Source organism: Brassica napus, chromosome C9, assembly GCF_020379485.1.
Source record: "Brassica napus cultivar Da-Ae chromosome C9, Da-Ae, whole genome shotgun sequence".
NCBI lineage: Eukaryota > Viridiplantae > Streptophyta > Magnoliopsida > Brassicales > Brassicaceae > Brassica > Brassica napus.
In genome coordinates this window covers 2,867,359-2,887,482 of record NC_063452.1, presented here as the reverse complement: position 1 = coordinate 2,887,482, position 20,124 = coordinate 2,867,359, and the positions used below count along the sequence as shown (strand labels likewise).

Below are 20,124 nucleotides of genomic sequence, written 5' to 3'. Positions count from 1 at the left end.
CTAGAATGTCCATGATCTCTTTGCATTGGCTTAATTCCGCCTTGCAAAAGAAAAGACTATCATCTGCGAAAAGAAGATGAGAGATTCTCGGGCTCGCCCTCGCAACACGGAGGCCTACATTCTTCGTCTCCGCTTCTGCTCCGTTTAAGAGCGAGATCAACGCCTCCGTACACAAGATGAACAAAAAGGAGAAAGGGGGTCTCCCTGTCTCAAGCCTCTCCTCGGTAAGATTTGCCCTCTTGGTTGTCCATTAACTAAGACTTGATATGTGACCGACGTGACACAACACATAATGAGGTCAACCAGTCTCTCATCAAAGCCCATCTTCAACATCAAGGCTGCTATAAAGCTCCATTCCACTCTATCGTAAGCTTTGCTCATGTCTGTTTTAATAGCCATAAATTCTTCTCTACATCTCTGGTTCGTCCGTAGGGCGTGAAAGTTTTCTTGTGCTACCAGGATGTTATCAGTAATCAATCTTTTAGTTACAAAAGCGGATTGTGTCTCTGAGATCAATCGCGGAATAACCCTCTTAAGTCTCTTGCATAGTAGCTTAGATATAATCTTGTAGCTAACATTACAAAGACTAATAGGTCTGAACTCAGTCATGTCCCGAGGTTTCTTCTTTTTAGGAACGAGGCAGATATTAGTCTGGTTCAATAATGGGTCGAAACTGCCTGTCGCAAAGAAATCTTGTACAAGTCTAATAATATCTTGATGCATCTCACGCCAAAATTTTTGAAACAAATTACTAGTCATGCCATCCGGGCCGGGTGCTTTATTTGGGTTGATGTCAAAGAGAGCTCTCCTAATTTCATGTTCCGACGGTTCCTCTAAAAGTAACCTATTATCAGCATATGACAACAAACTCCGACTTAATCATGTATTATACACTTACTTTAAAATTGTCAAGTATATAACCATAAGGGATAGGACTTTCGTCGTTTAAAATAAATTGTTGATAATCAGTCTCTTGAAAACCAATCTTGTAAATGCAGTTTGAGAAAACCAGCTACAAAAAGAAATACACTTCGAGAATCGAGAACACGAAGGTTTAGCAAATATTCACTCAAGATAAATTTCTGTAGAAGAGACGAGCGCGGCGATCAAACAAAACTGTAGACTACTGATTCGTCGCTACCAAACACTAATAACTAAAGATCTCGGCAATGATTTTTCCAACAACCAAGTTTTCTAAGGTCGAAGAACTTCGATATTAAACGCCAAATATCTTCACTAGCCACCGCATTTCAATTTATTGTTGTTCAGACATTTTTTAATAATTTTCTCTATGAAATATATACGTAGTTTGGTGCTAAAAATTACTGTCGGTTTATTGGAAAATTTAACAAGATTACTAATACCGCTGCTCAACTGGAAGCTTTTACCATTGAGAAGAAGGTTTACACTGTTGAACTTGTTAAAATCTATGTCCAACTCTATATTCTCCGATTAGTATGATATTTGTTCATTTTGGGTCTAATTGGCAAGTTCGCATGAATTTACTTTTGGTTTTCTTCCCAAAATATTTAGTACTATTAGAGCTAGAGATCTCTTTATATATTAAACATTCTTTGTCTAATTTTCTAATGAGCGATTTAGTTTGTTTTCTCGAGTATATATAAAACTTTACTCGGCTCGAGGCAAACAACATACAAATTTAATTACGTGGCCATGGACACCAACGCGTCTTGGATTGTCAACAAGGAGGTGTTGTTTGTTTTCCTTTCTGAATAAATCTAATCGAAGAAACGATCAAGTTAAAAAAAAAAGTGATTCTGAGTTTATAACCCATAATTACCGGAAAAGAAAATACAGTATATATTTGTTAATGAGGTCGTTTTCAATTAAAAATAATAAAAGCGATGGAAGTAAACAAGAATAATGCGAAAACAAAGTAAATAAACGCAACGCAATGCATAAAGTAATGAATAAAATTAACAATAATAAAAAAATGAAAATGTGGCTGCAAATTGCTGGCAAAGAACACAGACTCTTCCTCCTCATGTCATGTCAATGTTCAACTTCAAGTTCCCCACTTGACCCATTGGTCACTCTCTGTCTCTCTCTTTACCTATGAAATTACTCTTTTCCCCGCTGTGTAACACTCATCCCCCCTTTCTCCTTCTCTCTCATAGGTTGTACTCTGCTCAGTCTTTCTCTCTCTAGATGACCTTCTATAATGCTTCTGCTTCTGAGTCTTGAAGCTACTTAACACACTCTTGATTCTTCTTGACAAATGTGATTTTGTGTATCACCTGTCTCTCCATCGACTCCCAAAGTAGAAAAACTGGAAAAATAATAAAATGGAAAAAAAATCCCACTTTTGATCTCTTCCACTTATTATTATATACCCACTTCTCTCCTCTTCTATAAGCAGCAACAAACTTCACTTCTCTCTCTTTCCTTTTTCAGTTTATTCTCTCTTTGCCTCACTATTTCTACTCATGTGTTTGCTAGATTTGATTTACCAAAGTTGAATATATTCCTTATATAGTATCATTCTCACCATGACAAGCAGCTAAGTCCCTCTTTCTCCCTTTCTCTCTGGTTTATTAATGATCTAAAGAGCCCTAATAATCTCTTTGATCCATATAAGAAAAGCAAAAACCCTAGTAAACAAGAAACAAAGATAAGCTATGGAATTGATCTCTCACCAAGCAAACAGGAACCCTAATACCTCCACACAATCGACACCTCCTGCCTCAAGCCGCTACGAGAACCAGAAACGCCGTGACTGGAACACGTTCTGTCAATACCTCCGGAACCACCGTCCTCCGCTCTCTCTCCCTTCATGCAGCGGGGCGCACGTGCTAGAGTTCCTCCGCTACCTCGACCAGTTCGGGAAAACAAAGGTTCACCACCAAAACTGCGCCTTCTTCGGCCTCTCTAACCCTCCCGCACCTTGTCCTTGCCCTCTCCGACAAGCCTGGGGCTCACTCGACGCCCTCATCGGACGTCTCCGTGCCGCTTACGAGGAGAACGGTGGCCCTCCCGAGGCAAACCCTTTTGGCTCACGCGCCGTCAGGTTATACCTCCGTGAAGTCAGAGACTTCCAGGCCAAAGCTCGCGGCGTTAGCTACGATAAGAAGAGGAAGAGAGTCAACAGGCAGAAAACGCAAACGTTACCGCAAACGCAGCCGCCTCTGCCGCTACAGCAACAGCAACCACATCAAGGTCAGTCTGTGATGGCTAATTACTCGGGTGCAACTGTATGATCATATATATATATATATCGATAAGTCTCTCTACTTTTAATGTATTGTTTCGTATTTGCTTATATATGTGTGTTAATGTAATGACTTCTCTACGTTATCCACAGATGATGTTGTCGTTTATGAATACGATAAATTAAGATCAGTCACGCTAATGTGTTTGATCCTTTATGTTTTGAAGATTTATTTTTACTACCATCAACTTATTAAGGATTATAGGTTGTTTGCTACCTGGTACAGTTAGGGTTCATATGTATTATGTTGATATTTTTTATGATCACTGCAGCTGCCTTTATATATAATTCTGCTGGACTTTAGGGGATATGTTAATAATCATTTATTTTCCATGCGATGATTGGAAACATTTGTATATGCTCATATCATTTCAATAATTTAGATATGAATCTGTATATGAAAGACATAGATGCTATATATTTACCTGAATGTGTTATGTACAAGATTACTTAATGTTACTCAGTGTGGTATATATATACTAATAATGCGTCTGATTGTTAGAATCAAAATCCTGATATGATGGCAATAACATTGTGAGTGAAACAACTTTGTAAATGTAGCATGATTATCCTCGGTCTTTTAACTGGGGTTTTTAGCTTCGAATAAGAGACGGTTCTTAGTTTTTCTTAGATTTTAACTAAGAAAGTCTAAAAACCGTCTCTTAAACACGAGGCCGAAAAATGTTAAAAAAATGTCAAATCATGAGTTAAAAACTCCGTCTAAGAGCTTAGACTAGGGTTAATCATGTTTCCAGATACTGTCATATGAGAATATCAGATTGGTTGTTGCTAGATATTGCCTATTGTAGTCCCAAAAATTGATGAGCAAAGCCATCTCACATGTTTTCTCATTAAATTCGTACTATTGTTTTCTTTGTCTTGAGTATGGATTCACTGTTTTGACTTTCAAGGTCACCTTATAAATTATTGATTCTACTTCTTTCAATGGATTAATTCATGTATAATTTTTTTTTTTTTAAATGATTTCACTCAAGATAGAACATTAATTAGGAGAATAAAAATCATGACTTAAGTGACAAGGTAATGTGTTAGAATATTGGCCTAAATGACTATTAAGATAAATTTCATTAGAAAGTTTTCTTCTAAACCCACATTTACGAACCATTGTCTGCAAGCTTAGCTTTCATTTCATCTATACGCGGAACCCAAAGTCAGCAAGCCTAACTTTCATTTCATCTATACCCGAAATGTAATTGTATCTCCGCTTGTCTCACTTGTCAATAGTCATGACCAAATAATATTTTACAGATTAAAGATAAACTAAATAAACACAAAAAGATAAACTAAAATTATTAAATTTTAGTATATAATTAAAACGATAAAATATTTGGTAATATCATCAAAACATATAAACTAGCCTAATATAAACTATAGTGGTCAAAGTTCTTACATATGTTTTCAAATATACTACTTAAATGTTAAAATGGTTAAAGTGCACTATAAAATTGGCAAACTCTTACTTTAAAATGAAACTGTTCAAAATATGCCTTACTGGACTGAAATTCTTTGTTTTGTTACTTTTGCATATGCTTTTTCCAGACGCAGGAATTTAATTGGTTTGTCAGATGTAGATGTATATAATTATCAAAAAGAAAAACCGTAATAAAATTTGTTTGAGAATGTGATAACCTAAACCTAAAATGGATCTATATTTAAAAGTAAACAATAAACAAACAAAAAAACAAGAAACCATGCACCCAAAGATTTTTGGGATTGGATTTCTTTTCACGTGACATATTTAAAGAATCAGTTTTTTGTGCATAGAGGAATATGAAGTTTCACCTACCATATAGAAATACAGATAGATATCAATAATTAAAAAAATAATTATCCTAATAAATTATCCTTAGAATTTACATATTTAGGGAAAATCAAACCTCTTCGATAGACACAAATAGGAATTCCCAAACAGCAGACAGGTTGGTACGATGTTCTCACACTTCACTGAAGTGAACGGTTTCGATTAAACATACTATCAAAGAAGTGCGCCCGATGCTTACCACGTCTTCACCGGCTTTACTCCAACAGTGGTCCCGGTTAGAAAGCCAATCGCACGTGGAACCGAGTAAGTTCTGTCCGGCTCACTGTACAATAAGATCGTCTGGACCCACTTTTATTTTTACTTATTTTACTTAATTTTATATTTTACAGAAACAAAACTTTGATTAGAAAGATTTGTCATCGCTCACTCACCACCACCTCTTTTACTTTCCCAGATTTGGGAAGGGGCCTAGGTATAGCCTTTTAGACCTACTGATAATTCGATTAGTTTCATCCATGTCAGTAGATGAAATTAATGCATCATACTTGTATTTTATTATTAGTAGTGGCAAGAACATATATACAAGACTACTACTATGGTTATATAATAGTATTATTTATGCTACTTCATACATTTTTTAACAATCCATATAATAACTCAGCACTATAATTAAAATTTACTTCCAAAACTCAAAAATGATCAAAGATCCTTCAGGTTTTTCTAAGCTCCATTTTCCTTGTCTTTTAGGACTTCTTATATTATCACCTACATATTCCAAAAGTGCAAAGTTGTTAATATATATTTTGGCACAGTAGTTGCTAAGAGCATCCGCAACGGTCCATTTAGACGAATCCTTAGCGCTATATCCTAGGCGAATCCAGATAAAATAATATTATCAAAGCCCAATTCGGTAAGGAGCAATCCTTAGACAAGGAGTTTAAGGATCAAGTCCTTAGTGACGTGGCCGCGTCTCATTGGATGGAGGGAAATATGTATATATGTGTAAAGACTCCTAATCGGAAATCACTATTGGACACACTATTTTTACTAGAATATTTAACTATTCAAACAAAAAAAAAAAACTAAAATAGTGGTAAGGACTCCAAGAAGGAGTCCACTGTTGCATATGCTCTAATTAGAGCCTCTTCTTCTGTTGTTGCCTGCATGATAATGCAAGATGGGTCAATGAACCTTCTAGTGACTACTGGGGTAAAAAACCATAGGCCAGGGGAGGGAAACCCACTTCCCTCAGAGCTTGCTTATGGAGCAAATCGAGTTGAACTATACCGGTACGTAAATTACTTTCTTCTTTTTTTTGAACACGTACTCTTTTGTGCACGTAAATTACTTTCTATTATTGTTTCTTTTGTGCACGAAATGTACCAATATCATATGTATTCTGAAGTCACGGCCTTTATATTTCCAGGAGAAAATTGTAGTACTGTAAAAGGCTAAAAGCTTAATCAGTCACATTTTATCAAATGTATCGGGTTGAGATCAAGAATTACTCCACTCGTACAGCACTAAATTGACCTACTGTTTTGTTGTTTCACTATAACATACACAGGTGTAACTTCTGTCCAGCAATAACTCGATTCCCTTGGCACAATGATCCACTTAAGGTAACTAAATAGCTTGTACAAGCAAACTTTTCAGGTATTTGAAGAGCGGTTCCAACGCAAATCCTACAAAATAACATCCCCAGGATTCCAAGCAAATCTCTTCAGGTAATATTAAGTATCTTTTCTCTGATGTACACTACACAGACTGTGTTTTGAACTGGATGAATGTTTATGTTGGTAGGTACAACTAGGGAGCATTGATCTGTACAGGATCCACCATTTGTGAGAGACGGAATGTTACATCATACATACTTGATACTGTATGTATAACTATCACATAATCATCACCATTCGTGAGAGAATTAGCCTTTGTTGTATAAATGTGCACGTGAAAAATATTGTAATTTTCAAGGAGAAACTTCATGAGACCAAACAACAGCTCTATCTATCTCTTGTCCCTTTGTGTCTTGTATATGTTTCTGTCAATAAACCATATTTTGAGCGGCAAAGCAAGTCAAGATGGTGAAGAAGCGTATTCTCTTTTAAAAAAAAAAAATATTTGAGCTATATAATGGGCTTTTTGTTTGTTAAAAAGCTCTTAATGGGCTTCTTGTTCTTATTGGGCTTTAGAGAAGTCATGAGACTGTTTCTTCTTCTTCGACGACAACGGAAGAGCCCTTTCTGTGTGTTCGAGAAGAAGCATCTCTCTCTATGGCGGATACGCGCGGCGATGATCTAGCTGAATCGCTACAGAATCTCTTCACGAGTGTATCATCCATGGTGAAATCCGAGCTCCAGGTGATGAAAAAAGATCCGAACTTTACAGATTATAAGTAATCCGATTGCAGATCTGAAATTGAGTCTCGTGGTTCGTTTGGAGTCAGGGAACGAATAATCAGCTGGATCTGTTGGAGAAGATGAACCTGAGAGTCGCCGCGGAGTACGATGATTTGGGTGACGTGGCGGCTGGGCTGAGAGTTTTCGCGGAGCAGATGAAGTCGAAAAGTGGAGGCTTGGATGAGTTCGTGGGACAGATGGACGCGATCGAGAAACAGGTGTCGGAGTTTGAAGCTGTCATCTCTGTTCTCGATCGTTATGTCTCTGTCCTAGAATCCAAAGTCCGAGCTGAGTGTCGTCATCATCAACATCGTCGGTCTAACGAGACTGTTACGGAATGATTCACCATTATAATAATTAAGAGTTATCTGAAACGTTACTGAAACTTTGTCTCCTTTCAGTTTTTAAGTTTAACCAAACTGTAATTGGATTGACCAAACTCGTTTCATTGTGTCTGAACCAAACTATAGTTGTTGCTTCTTATGACCCAACCAAAGAACAGCTCTATCTGCCGTCTCTTGTCTCTGTTGCTGTCTCGTTGAGTAGCTCAACCACGGGCCATTTTTCAATCGAGTAGCAAAGTAGCTTATGGGTCTATAATCAGGTGGGACAAAAGATAAATCAACTAAAGCTAGTTTTGCTTAAGCTAATAATAATATAACAGAAGCTAGGATCTATTACTCAATGGATTCCAATTTTGTGTTTCTTGAATGTAATTTAAAAATTGTTTATCAGTTTATAAATAGCTTTGTGACTCTGTTCTATATTGTGTTTTATTTTAATATCATAAAACATGCAGTCATTATTCTACAAAATGTCTTCTTTTTTTTTTCGTTTACAAAAGAGACGACAATCAAAGATGGTATTCTACACGTGTCATCATGTCTTAATTTGTGGTTATCCTTTTTTTTTTGAGCAACTTTCGTGGTTATCCTTCTAATGGAGAAATACACTTAAAACATAGTATCTTAATATTGTTATTTTATCTTTGGTCAATTAGAAAGTCTACTCGCTCCATCTCCTTAAGCGTGTTTATTTCTCAATTAGTGACTTTGACAGAAACTCATGTCCTTGTTATCAGTTTTGGACTAATTTCTAACGATAGACTGAAAAAAGTCTCAGGAAGATATATAAGTAAATATTCAAAAGATGAGTACTAGTTAAGACATTCAAAAGATGAGTACTAGTTAAGACAAAATCCACCCGTATTCTAAGGCGAAAATATTTTCTTACGAGTGGCATTCAAACCCTTATCTTCATAAATGCTAGTACGTAACTATTTAGTATTTAATAAATTATCTTAAACTGGGAGTAAAGTGAAAACAATACTTCGAATGATATATAAAAGATAAGATATTAAGTGTTGACCCGTATTGTAAGGAGAAAAAATAAATAAAGGTTTGCAAGCCTAAGAAGCAAGTTCAACACGCATGTTACTGGTGATGTATTTGAAACTTATTTTTCTCTCTATATAAAGGAACTCAATATATACGAGAATATATAAAAAAGCAATAAAAATCATAAAACATGATGAAAACATCTCGATTGATAATGATATCTTTCTTGCTCGTTGCCATAACAACATCATATGGTGTTGTTGGCGAAGGGACCGACGTAGTTTATGATGCGGATGCGCAGCCTGTTATGGCCAACGTTCCCTATTACATCAGCTTCATGACGTACGATTACAAGATGTGGATTTGCCGTGTGAATATGGGATCTAATGATCCCAAGTCATGCCCACAACAACCGGTAATGATCACTAACCCACCTGCAGATCTTCCCACACAAGTTATGTTTCTATTACCATCATCAGCATCAAATAACACCGTTCACGAATCAACCGAACTTAATATTAAGTTCATAAGTCCCGGTCAATGCGGTGAATCCGGGTTTTGGAGAGTAGTTCAGAATAGCACAACTTTAGAAGGTGAAGTTGTCCTGAACGGGTGTAAGTCAAATAATGATAGTAAGTTCTTTATACATAAAACTAATGAATATTACGAATTTACTGTCGGAGACAACGACAATGTAGATCCAACCACTATCAGTTTATCTAACGAACCAGTTGGTAGACAAAAGCTGTTAGCGAAGAGGTTTGCTGGAGTGATGGAGGTTTACTTCTACCGGAATATGCCTAAGGAACAAGTTTAGTTTTTTTTCATGTAATGTTTATTTCAGTAACAAATAAAACTTGTTGTAAAACATGATATATTGTACGTGAAAGTGATGTAACTTTATATATACACAATTTTCGAAATATATATTACTCAAATTTATCTATTTTTTGGAAGTTACTAGATGCAATTTCTAGATAAATTTAACTGACGAGTGAATTAAAACTTCTTCTAAATAGTAATTTTTTTTGGAATGTTACTAATTAATGCAATTTCCAAATAAATTTAGTCTGTAACTGGTAAATCAAGAAAGGAATACGTGGAATAAAAAGGAATGGAATAAGATGAATGTAATGCAGTAGAAAAATGGAATGGATTCATTCCATTTGTTCCTTATCAAAATTGTTTTGGAATGTTTTGCTTTATATTTTGATTAAATTTTTTTGGAATTGATGAAATTAGCATTCCATTTCATTCATGTTAAATGGTAAAAAAATTTATGGAATTAATGGAATTGATCATTCCAAAGCATTCCATTCCAAATATGGTCAATCCAGTTGCAGCCTTAATTGACAGAGTAAATTATAACTTGTTGTAAAACATGATATGGATTACGAATCTACGAGTACGTATCTACATGATGAACAAGCCAACTGCAGTAACATTTTACTCATCCGTTGACCATCACTTACCATGATTATTTAGAAAGAACAATGACTACTTGATATAGCGGAAGCTTTATAGGATAGTACTAGAGATTCGTTGATTCTTAGAATATCCGGAAAACTAGGATAATCACAAGGATCTTATTTAGTCTAAGAATGCCTAACATCAATATCTTCTTAAATTCGTTGAGATCACCTATGATCTACCGAAAACAAGGAACAAAAGAGAAAACTCTCAACTTTTATTAATAATCAATCAACTGCATACAAACTTAAGCCTAAACGACTATATATAAGAAAACCATAAAATCCTAAAATAATAAAGATAATTATCTAAAAAACTAATAAAATAAAAAATAAATATTTGGAAATACTGCATCACTACTTAACCCCAAATACAATTATTCATCGGCACCGCACCTGTTGGTTTAAAATTTGAAAATCACGAAACTTAGCATTTGTAAAGTTGTCTGAAGCGTATTTAATCATTTCTTAATCAGTTGGTAGCTTTGACGAAAAGTATCCACTGATCCATAACCAGATGGCGAATCCAAGTGGTTTTTCTTTATGCACAAGTGGTAAAAAAATACGAGTGGACGATATACCATAAAAATACAAAGTATACACATAGGTTTTTAATATTTTAAGAATTAGAACAACTTCAATAAGAATATTTAGGGGAATATCTCATTCTTACAAAAATATGAGAAAGAATAAGATAATATCTCGTTTTAATACTCTATTGTCATGTGTTGCTATATATATAATCTAATATTTTATAAATTATCAAAGGTGAGAAACACAAATTAAAACCTCATGAATGATCCGCATTGCAAGGAAAAGTCAACGTTTATAATATTTATCCATAGTACATTCGCCCATGATCCAGATCCATATTGTAAGGAAAAGTCAACGTTTATAACTTAAGATAGCAAGTTCGAAATGCGCAAGTGGACTAGTATTGAATTCCATCATTTCCCTAACCTCTTTCTATAAAAGGAACTTAAAAATCAAAACAATATCACACACACACACACACACACACAAAAGAAGCAAGAAAGTGAGAAATAAACAAACACAAATATGACAACATCACGATTGATCATGATCACTTTCTTGGTCGTTTTAACAACAACATCATCTGGTGTTATTGGAGAAGGGAACGACGTAGTTTATTCCGCAGACGCAGGGCCAGTCTTGCCCAACGTTACCTATTACATCAGCTTCATGTCGTCCGACTACAACATGTGGATTTGCCGAATGAATGCGAGATCAACAGATCCCAGAACATGCCCACACCAACCGGTAATGTTCACTAGACCAACCATAACACCAACGCCTGTTATGTTTATATTACCATCATCAACACCAGACAGTACTGTCATACGTGAATCAACTAAACTTAGCATCAAGTTCGCAAATCCAAGCCAATGCGGTGAATCAGGGGTTTGGAGAGTAGCAAATGGTGAAGTAGTCCTTAACGGAGTTGAGTCAAGGGAAGATAGTTTGTTCTCAATCCACATGACTGACTCATATTACAAGTTTACTATCGGTGAGAGTGTCTATCCAGACGTTTATGCAACGAGTATCAGTTTATCTAACGATAGATATGGTAAAGATAGGTTGATAGCGAAGCAGCCTTCTGGAGAGATGGAGGTTCTTTTCTACCAAAATTATCCACCTGAATATTAAGTCACATATTTTATTTTTACCTGGGGCTTTATTATGTAATATGTTTTCATTTCAAAACTAAATAAAACTTTTTGTAACCATATGATGAATACCCATGTAATGTTTTCATTTAAAAACAAAATAAAAACATGTTGTTAAAACATGGTCTAGCTAGTTTTTCTTATCACCAGCATGAATACGTGATAAATGAAGTACCGCATAATTTCAAATTAGCACGATTTAACCCATCAAATGTTTACACCAGGAAAATTAATGAAAATATACACTTTTTCTCGTCGCAGAACTGAATGACTAAACCATTCGTCCTCAGCACTAACCAAAGAACAGCTCTCTCTCTCTCTGCTGTCTATTGTCTCTGTTGCAGTCTCTTCGAGTAGCTCAACCATGGGCCAGTTTTAAATTGTGTCGTAGCAAAGTAGCTTATGGTTCAGTAATCACTAATCAGATGGACAAAAGACAAGTCAGCTAAAAGACAAGGATATATTACTCAATGGATTCCAATTTTATGTTTAGTGAAGGTAAATAGGTAATTAGAAAATCTATTCATCTATATTATTAAAATAAAAGTACAAAAATAAATTACCCCTTAGTTTTCCAACTTATTTACAATTATATGCCACTGAAGTAATAAATTTATCTACATTATAGTATTCTTGTCTTTTACAGTTTAATTAATGCATTTTCCTAAATTGAACTACAATAAATTAAGTAAAATTTAGTTAAAGAATATTTCCTATAATCTAGCTAGAAAATAAATTATAATTAATCAATTTTAAAAATGTATATTATTATGGGTTGTTTATTTATTTTTGGTATATTAACTATGTCAAAAAGACACCATAAAATATTATAAAGATACATAATATGAAACACAAAAATGTAAATAATATATTGAATTATTTGATTTAATAAATCAAATATAGCCATTGATAACAATTTGTTTTATAGTTTTTAACAAGATAAATTGAACAAAACAATTATTATAAAATTAATTAAGCTATATAAAAAGGAGTAATATGATCAAGACATATTTATAGTTGTTAATTATTTTATATCTATCATTTTCCTATCAAAATTTTTTAGAAACGTCATAATTTCATAAAATTGTAAAACAATAAACTTTAAAAATTTGGATTAAAAGGTGACAAATTATGAAACTATAACAATTTAAATCAAATTGGATTATATATCGGTCATCCATCAGTTCAATCGGTTAGTCTCAGGTTTTAGTGATTTTTAAATATGATTATTTTAAAAAACCTATATCGAATTGTCGGATCACCTGATTAACCGATTAGACCGTGGGTGGGTTCGTATCGAATTCAAAATCATTGATTTAAATGCAAAAATATAATAAATACACAAAATTCTTCCAAATTAACAAAATATTTGTTCAGTTATAAGTGAAATTTTTCGTCATAAAATAATCCCCGCTTACAAAGCGCGGATCAAAATCTAGTATTCATTAATTTTACAGTCTATTTATAATAGTTTTGTGATTTTTTTTTTATTTCTCATCTGGCAAAGCATGTTTTAGTGCTATCATTAATTTGTATATATTTTTTTGCATTCTAATTTTTTTTTAATTAAAAGCAAAAACATGTACTGATAATGTTCTACAAATTAAAATGTCTCTAACTTTTTCACAACAAATTTTATATCAATTAGAATTTAGAACAAATTAAAAAAAATATAAACAACTTATTAGATCAAAGTTTGCAATTCTATTCAGTTTTTTTTTTATTCTCTTACTAATTATCTGTAAATCCGACTATGTTAGACAAAGTATTTATTTATAAGAATCTTTTTTAACAAATAAGTTATATTTTCTCTGTTAAGAGGCTTTGAATGGGCTTTTAGAAGATAGCTCTCGTCTTGTTCTTCTTCCTCGCCCTCTCTCAAATTCGCTCATACTCTCTCCTCCAAAGAAAGCAAGCTACTTTGATCCATCTTCCTGATCTCGTTTCTAACTGTAAGTTTTGTTATCCCCTTCTTCAATCTTTGTATAGATCTCAGAATAGATCAGAATAGAGTTAAGAAGAGATCGGTTGACCACAGTTGCATCGACGATGAGATCGATAAACTAGATCTGTTTGTTGTAAGAATCTTACATAGATTATTATGTGGGTTTTGTTCGTAAAGTCTTTAGATTTGCTGGGATGTTATGGAACCGTTACATCGATTAGAAAGTCCTAATCTTTCAGCTCAGTTCAATACAAATTAGGTTTTCGTGTTATGGATTTGTCAGAAAAACAAGTAAAGCTCTTTCCTTTCTACAGACATTAGGTGTAATTTGAAGTTTTTGTTGTCTGATTTGTGTTGCTTAGCTCTCAAATGGGTTCATCTGAGAAGAGGTCAAAGGATGTCATGAGTGACATACCAACCTTCAGTGGAGAGAATCTGCAGAAGAATTTGAAAGTTATACAGAACAGGTCTCTGATTCTCATTACCGCAACTCTCTCTAGTTTTTTTCAAAAAGATGATGATCATTCTTGATTTGACTATGCTGTGTGTCTTGTGTGCAGCCGGACGTTTCTGTCTATCATAGCTGGAGTCCTTGCAGGGATAATTGGATTCACAGGGTTGACTGGTTTTGTGTTTTACTTTGTGGTGATGTTGATTACATCTGTTGGACTCATGGCTAAGGCAGGATTCTCTGCAGACTTGTACTTTGATTCATGGAACCGTGTCCTTTTTGACGGTTTTCTTGGTGGACTCATGGTATGCCATCATTTTCTTTTCTGACGTATTCTCAGTTATACGTGCTTTCTATCAACATGTCAAGCTCATACTAATGACTGTCTTGCTTTTATCTTCTTTTTTTGCAGTCGTTTGTGCTGTTCTGGACGTATCCTTTTAATCGCAATCTCTGGTGGTGTTTTTATGAAAATGTGAAAACGTTGATCCTGGTTTGATTAGCTTTATGAATGGTATAGTGTAGGTGAAAGATGATAAGCTTCTTAAAAGCTTGGGATTAGTCTCTAGGTGGCCTTTATGGTTTTAGTAAGCTTTAGCTTTGTTTGGAGAAAATGATAAGGCTTAATATGCACATTTTGAAAACAGCTCTCTGTTTCTCTCAGTATGTTTCCTTAATGATGGAGTAGATTTGCTTATGACTTGGTGCACATATTCTGAGGGATCTTCAGCTGGAAATGAAGATGGTGAAACAACACACATGAGTTTGGTACCTGCAGAAGATTGGACAATGTTTCTCTGCCTCTCTTTTTGAACAAACAGATTATGAGTCTAGTACTTTGCCTTTGTTTCAGTTATACTTGACATCACATTAATTGTGAAACCTTTGGATTGACTAGTTAAAGTATTTTAATCACCCTTTCTTCAAATTCAAAGTTCTTGAATTTTTTTTTTTATCGAAAGTTGCATATCTGCCTGCTACAAATACAAAAGCATGTTTCTCGATGGCTAAGTAGACAAAATAGGCGGCTAAATAACACTTCATCATAAAAGTTCCATATCCATAAGAAGATAGAGAGAGTCATTCTTCTTCACTTTTTAAGGCACATCCGCACATTTATCAAATCAAAAATCAAAAACTATTACACAGCTTTCAGCTTTGTTGGAAATCAAATTAAATTCCAAGTTATGATTTTCTTAACAAGTTCCCTTAGGAAGCAAAGGAACGCAACTATTTAATAATTCCAAAATCATTTAGTTAAATTCTCACTAGGCCGAAGTTTTAATAATCTCAAATAAAATTGTTTTGCTTGTTCATTAGATTAATTCTCCATTTCTGACTTCTTTTCATGACGATGATTTGGGCTTGGTCCATACCAATACATATGATTCTTGGGGCTATTTTGAAAAGTTTTTTTTTCATGAAATTTCAAATTTATTGAACTATCAAAATGTTATTTACATATCAACACTGTATGAACTGAAGCGCTATGCTAAATGAAGTCTACTGCTATGGGTTAACTTCAAACCATTTTCTCATTAATCCCTCTAACTTATGATTATATCTATATTTGAGTGAGCTGATTCTGTTCTTCATCGCCTTGTAGATAAGCTTCCTCATGTTATCTGTAGAAACTCGTGGTTGTTGATGCCTTCTAGCGTTCCTCTCTCTCCAAATATGATAAACCGTAATCTGGAACAATAGTCTGGCCAGACATGAGTCCAAACTTTTCACTCCAAGTCTCTGCAACCTTTGTATCGTCCACTGCCAGTCCGGATTGATCCTTGCACCTATAAGCTGCCGAGCCAAACTCTCCCAGATCGTATACGAATAAGGGCACGCGAAGAAGAGATGATCTCTCGTTTCATCTCTCTCCACATTTTGAAAAGTTTTTATAGGTCGATAAATCAAAAATACGAGGCTCGGGTTCGAACATTAAGTCTGGCTCAACTTGTTCAACTTATTTTACTGTCAACATTTAAGATCGAACACAACCGGCAGCAATAATAGACTAATGTGTATGTATGTACAAGTATATGTGTCATGTTGCAGCTTGACGTATTAAAGAAACGTATTGATTAGTATTAACTCTCCATAATATACAAAGCATGCTTTGTTTTTATACTTAGTTGGTGATGGAGTAGAGTTGATGACTAGCCTGTTAGAACTCCTCCTGTTTCTATTTTTTAGTGTTTAAACGACAGTACATTATGGACATTACTAACTCTATGCTTTTTGCATTTACTTTTATAGTATTTAATATCGGCCATACATCACTTGCGTAGCTATCGCCTTCCGGAAAAAGACCTAAAGCACATATGCACGCATATATAGCTATATGCACGCATATATAGCTATATGCACGCATATATAGCTTCATGCAGAAACTTGATGATATATATATTTGTACATATAGGTGTGTGGGTTTAGGTTTGCGGTTTGTTAATTAATGTCAAAGGATGACTTACACAAAACGGGTATAAGAAATATAAAGACATTAATATAATTATATATAAACAATTCAGTTTCTTATTTTGTATGTAAATACTTTTTAGAAGAAAACTTATGCTAGATACAAATACTACTTGCATTTGGTTAAGGGAAAGGAGAACTAAATGAATAATGTTGATTATGTTAAAATATGGTCCATAGGGCCATATCTCCAGCAAATGGTGGGTCAAGCACGCATGTACACAAAAATGGTGTGCTTATCAATCCTAGTAGTCTTTTTGAATATTATTTGTGATCATGGAAGACTAACATAAAAGTCGCCGCGAAGAAAACTATAAAAGAGACTTTGAGTTTTAAGGCCAAAAGACCTCTCTTGAGTCTTATATAGAGATGAATATGAATTTACATTTATCTGTATACCAAAAGCTAATATGTAGCGTTCATGTGACCAAAGCTATTTATGGTGTAAGCTATTTCTCGTAATTGTTGAAACTGTAGTGCATATTCGTTGGGGATAAATTGTGTGTGTGTGTGTGAATAAGTAAGGGGATAGTATAATCGTTATGAAACTTGAAAATTGAGCATATATATGAACATTCAATTATTATGAAACTTAAAAATTGATAGAACAATTAACTGTAAACTTGAATAAAAATGAAAGCCGGAATAGTTGATAGCATGATTACAAATTGAATGGTATGAAAGGTCTATATAATTTAACCGAACTCCAAAGGCATACTCATACTCCTAGATACATAACCATAGAAAATGTATTTATTTTATTTTTAGATTTACACCCTCCTCTCTCCATATATATATAGTCTTCAAAGAAATTGTACATTTTTGTTAAAACTCAAAAAAAAAATATATATATACACTTTATCACATATGCTACAAACGTCTGTTCCTAGTTAGCATAGGTTATTCGATACTAGATATTGATGACGAAAGCCAGCCAGCAATATCGGTGTAATTATCTATACCGGCCAAAAATTCCCCAAAAACATATCAACCGATTCCGGCCAAAAAAAACAATTGCCCCGGCAAAAAAAACGTTGTTCATATTCTATCCTTTTCATTGGTTCTGGTGTCAATAGTATTCGACATGATCTGCGAAGGAAGAATATCTTGAAGTAATCCATGATCTCTAATGGCCGAAGTAGTTGAAGTAGAAGCTAGTGACACATCATAACTAAATACAGGGAATGATGATGATCCTGGATTTGCGAAAGTGCCATCTGAGGAGCTTTGATTGATCATGCTTAGAGAGTTGTTGTACATGCTACTGTAGGGTTGATGATGCTGCGTCAGCAAGTAGCGTGGCTGAGGGATAGAGAATGATGATGATGACGCCGTGGTTGCACCATGGTTGAGGATTGGTGACGTAAACATTGCTATGTGTCCACGTGTCATGGGGAAAGGGTGAGTGTGTTGACCTTCGTAGGTTGTCATGACGATGTAAGGATCATCAGACGATCTCTCCACTCGCTTCTTCACTCCACAACCCACTGTGGTGCAACGGTAATAGCTTCTACACATTAAAAGACTTGATATTAAATAATTATATATATATAAATTAAACGTGTTTACTATAAAATTTGGGGGAAAATGAAATTTGGACGATATGAGGAACAAACAATTAATCTCGAGATCTAAGATGAAGTTTGGAACAAGTAACACAAATCAAGGGGAGAAAAGAACACAGAAACCTCATGTAGTGGAATAAAAGAAAAAATATTTTTTTTTTGGTAACTTAAGTAAAGATATTCTTGGAAAAGAAAATTAAAACATTTTGGACCTTACACACGCGTATTAGGTATATATAAGTCGTCTTTATATATTATCATAGTGAAAATTCATATAATATGAATTTAGAGTCATGTGATATGCATATAGACACATAGACCCGGCATGTATAGAGCACATTGAATCTAGGGCTCATACAACATCTGGCAGATGCTATATGAAACAAAAAACGAAATTCATGTAGAAATTGTAGATGATTCTTATCAATAGGAAAACTGGATCTTGTAAAGTATATTACTTATGTATATCAAGTATATGTAAACATAGATGCATGAACATATACGGATCTAGCTAGGGCACATGTATACAGAGTAATATATATTACCTGGGATAAGGACTGTTTTTTACAGCTTTCTGGCCGTACTTTCTCCACCTATAACCATCGTCAAGATTATCAATATCGCTCCTCGTCAGAAACGCAAACCTGGCCTCTCTTGCCTTCTTTTGGTTCTTCGTCTTTGCCTTCAACCTAGTTCAAAACATAATGTTCACACAAAAATTTAACAAAATCCAAACCCGATCCAAACATAAATAATCAGTTAATAAAATGGAAAGTTAATTGTTTACTTACTGGGGCTTAGTATCCTTTTGCTCTTGTTGATCTCCTTCTTCTGGATCTTTAAGAGTAACCTCCTTATCAGTATTATCGTTTACAGCTTCCTTGGATGAAGAGGAGACTGAGGTTGAGTTTGGAGATGTCGTTGCTGTATTCACAACTTCTGATGACGTAGCCTTTGTTGTTGAAGGTTGAGACAAGGGTAAATCCGTATTAAAGAGGTTGGTATTGTTGTTTTCGAGAGGAAAGGCATCGAATGAAAAAGAAGAAGAGTTAGAGGATGAAGCAAATTGATGGTGGTCTTGTGAGAGCAAGTCAAGAAAAGGATTGGGTTCTTCTAAATAAGAATAAGGAAAAGGTGATGAAAGTGGAGCATCGAAGATGCTTGAGAGATTGATGTTGTTAGCTAGCTCCAACTGATGATGATGATGATCTGATGACGTATCTAGATTCGCCATGTGTGATGATGGTGCTCCTTGTAAGATTTGTTGCTGTTGTTCTTCTTGGTGCTGGATCTTAGTCTCTGTGTTCTTGGAACTGTTGAGCAGCTCCTTTTGTTGTTGTTGTTGATGATGCTGATCCTCTTCTATCTTTTTCTCCATGCAATAGAAAAGATGGAATCTCTAAGAGGATACTTTATAGAGTTATCATCATCATTGTCATCTTCAAATGAGAGAATTTCCCTTTAGGTTTTTAGGTGATTTGATGATATGTTTTTCATTTTGTAATGTGATTTGAGATAAGAAGGGGGGGGGGGGGGGGGGGGGGGGAGAGAGAGAGAGAGAGAGAGAGGTGTGAATATAGCTTTTGTGGAGTTTGGGTTCTTCTGGAAAACAGGTTGAAATCAGGAGGTTTCCCATTAGTTTTGTATTATTATTTTACGTCCTCTCATTTACCCGGGCAAGAATATTTAAAAAGTAATTAAAATGATACAAAAATATATATAATAAAAAATTTAAAATTTTTGGTACCGGTAAACGCCAGTCATGGAAGACGTACGGTCATGAACG

The 20,124-nt window shown here is 34.6% G+C and overlaps 6 protein-coding genes and 1 pseudogene across 7 annotated transcripts; 6 read left to right on the top strand and 1 right to left on the bottom strand.

The window, feature by feature from the left end:
* The first annotated feature begins 1,709 nt into the window (after positions 1–1,709).
* Positions 1,710–2,309, top strand: LOC111211550 (annotated as a pseudogene).
* LOC111211549 (protein LIGHT-DEPENDENT SHORT HYPOCOTYLS 1-like) lies at positions 2,120–3,370 on the top strand. The gene has a single exon (XM_022712720.2). The coding sequence runs from the start codon at positions 2,640–2,642 to the stop codon at positions 3,216–3,218; it is 579 nt and encodes a 192-aa protein (XP_022568441.1). The 5' UTR covers positions 2,120–2,639; the 3' UTR covers positions 3,219–3,370.
* Positions 3,371–7,196: 3,826 nt separating this feature from the next.
* Positions 7,197–7,894, top strand: LOC111211551 (biogenesis of lysosome-related organelles complex 1 subunit 2). The gene is made up of 2 exons (XM_022712721.2): positions 7,197–7,372; positions 7,459–7,894. Exons 1-2 carry the CDS (start codon positions 7,286–7,288, stop codon positions 7,750–7,752), a joined length of 381 nt encoding a protein of 126 aa, XP_022568442.1. The 5' UTR covers positions 7,197–7,285; the 3' UTR covers positions 7,753–7,894.
* A 945-nt stretch (positions 7,895–8,839) lies between these two features.
* Positions 8,840–9,662, top strand: LOC111211554 (kunitz trypsin inhibitor 6). Its single transcript, XM_022712724.2, has one exon. It carries the CDS (start codon positions 8,939–8,941, stop codon positions 9,563–9,565), a length of 627 nt encoding a protein of 208 aa, XP_022568445.1. The 5' UTR covers positions 8,840–8,938; the 3' UTR covers positions 9,566–9,662.
* Positions 9,663–11,200: 1,538 nt separating this feature from the next.
* On the top strand, positions 11,201–12,035 carry LOC111211559 (kunitz trypsin inhibitor 6-like). Its single transcript, XM_022712731.2, has one exon. The coding sequence runs from the start codon at positions 11,277–11,279 to the stop codon at positions 11,883–11,885; it is 609 nt and encodes a 202-aa protein (XP_022568452.1). The 5' UTR covers positions 11,201–11,276; the 3' UTR covers positions 11,886–12,035.
* Positions 12,036–13,710: 1,675 nt separating this feature from the next.
* Positions 13,711–15,216, top strand: LOC111211560 (ER membrane protein complex subunit 6). Of its 2 annotated transcripts, XM_048769666.1 has the most exons (6): positions 13,734–13,857; positions 14,035–14,040; positions 14,219–14,317; positions 14,411–14,606; positions 14,714–14,733; positions 14,990–15,216. In XM_048769666.1, the coding sequence occupies exons 3-6, from the start codon at positions 14,220–14,222 to the stop codon at positions 15,018–15,020; spliced, it is 345 nt and encodes a 114-aa protein (XP_048625623.1). In that variant the 5' UTR covers positions 13,734–13,857; positions 14,035–14,040; position 14,219; the 3' UTR covers positions 15,021–15,216. The 2 variants fall into 2 exon arrangements, with proteins under 2 accessions (XP_022568453.1, XP_048625623.1); XM_022712732.2 differs by lacking the exon at positions 14,035–14,040 and having other exon boundaries at positions 13,711–13,857; positions 14,213–14,317.
* Positions 15,217–17,608: 2,392 nt separating this feature from the next.
* LOC111211541 (probable WRKY transcription factor 48) lies at positions 17,609–19,854 on the bottom strand. The gene is made up of 3 exons (XM_022712709.2): positions 19,130–19,854; positions 18,884–19,027; positions 17,609–18,283 (listed from the first exon to the last, which is right to left on the bottom strand). Exons 1-3 carry the CDS (start codon positions 19,714–19,716, stop codon positions 17,812–17,814), a joined length of 1,203 nt encoding a protein of 400 aa, XP_022568430.1. The 5' UTR covers positions 19,717–19,854; the 3' UTR covers positions 17,609–17,811.
* Between the last annotated feature and the right edge of the window lie 270 nt (positions 19,855–20,124).

Coding starts and splice junctions, on each gene's coding strand:
- LOC111211560 (XM_022712732.2), top strand. CDS start 14,220: ATGGGTTCATCTGAGAAGAGGTCAAAGGATGTCATGAGTGACATACCA. Junction 14,318..14,410: donor TTGAAAGTTATACAGAACAG/GTCTCTGATTCT, acceptor TCTTGTGTGCAG/CCGGACGTTTCTGTCTATCA. Junction 14,734..14,989: donor TCGTTTGTGCTGTTCTGGAC/GTATCCTTTTAA, acceptor ATGATGGAGTAG/ATTTGCTTATGACTTGGTGC.
- LOC111211551 (XM_022712721.2), top strand. CDS start 7,286: ATGGCGGATACGCGCGGCGATGATCTAGCTGAATCGCTACAGAATCTC. Junction 7,373..7,458: donor TGGTGAAATCCGAGCTCCAG/GTGATGAAAAAA, acceptor GTTTGGAGTCAG/GGAACGAATAATCAGCTGGA.
- LOC111211559 (XM_022712731.2), top strand. CDS start 11,277: ATGACAACATCACGATTGATCATGATCACTTTCTTGGTCGTTTTAACA.
- LOC111211554 (XM_022712724.2), top strand. CDS start 8,939: ATGATGAAAACATCTCGATTGATAATGATATCTTTCTTGCTCGTTGCC.
- LOC111211541 (XM_022712709.2), bottom strand. CDS start 19,716: ATGGAGAAAAAGATAGAAGAGGATCAGCATCATCAACAACAACAACAA. Junction 19,028..19,129: donor CAAAAGGATACTAAGCCCCA/GTAAGTAAACAA, acceptor GTTTTGAACTAG/GTTGAAGGCAAAGACGAAGA. Junction 18,284..18,883: donor AAAAACAGTCCTTATCCCAG/GTAATATATATT, acceptor TTTAATGTGTAG/AAGCTATTACCGTTGCACCA.
- LOC111211549 (XM_022712720.2), top strand. CDS start 2,640: ATGGAATTGATCTCTCACCAAGCAAACAGGAACCCTAATACCTCCACA.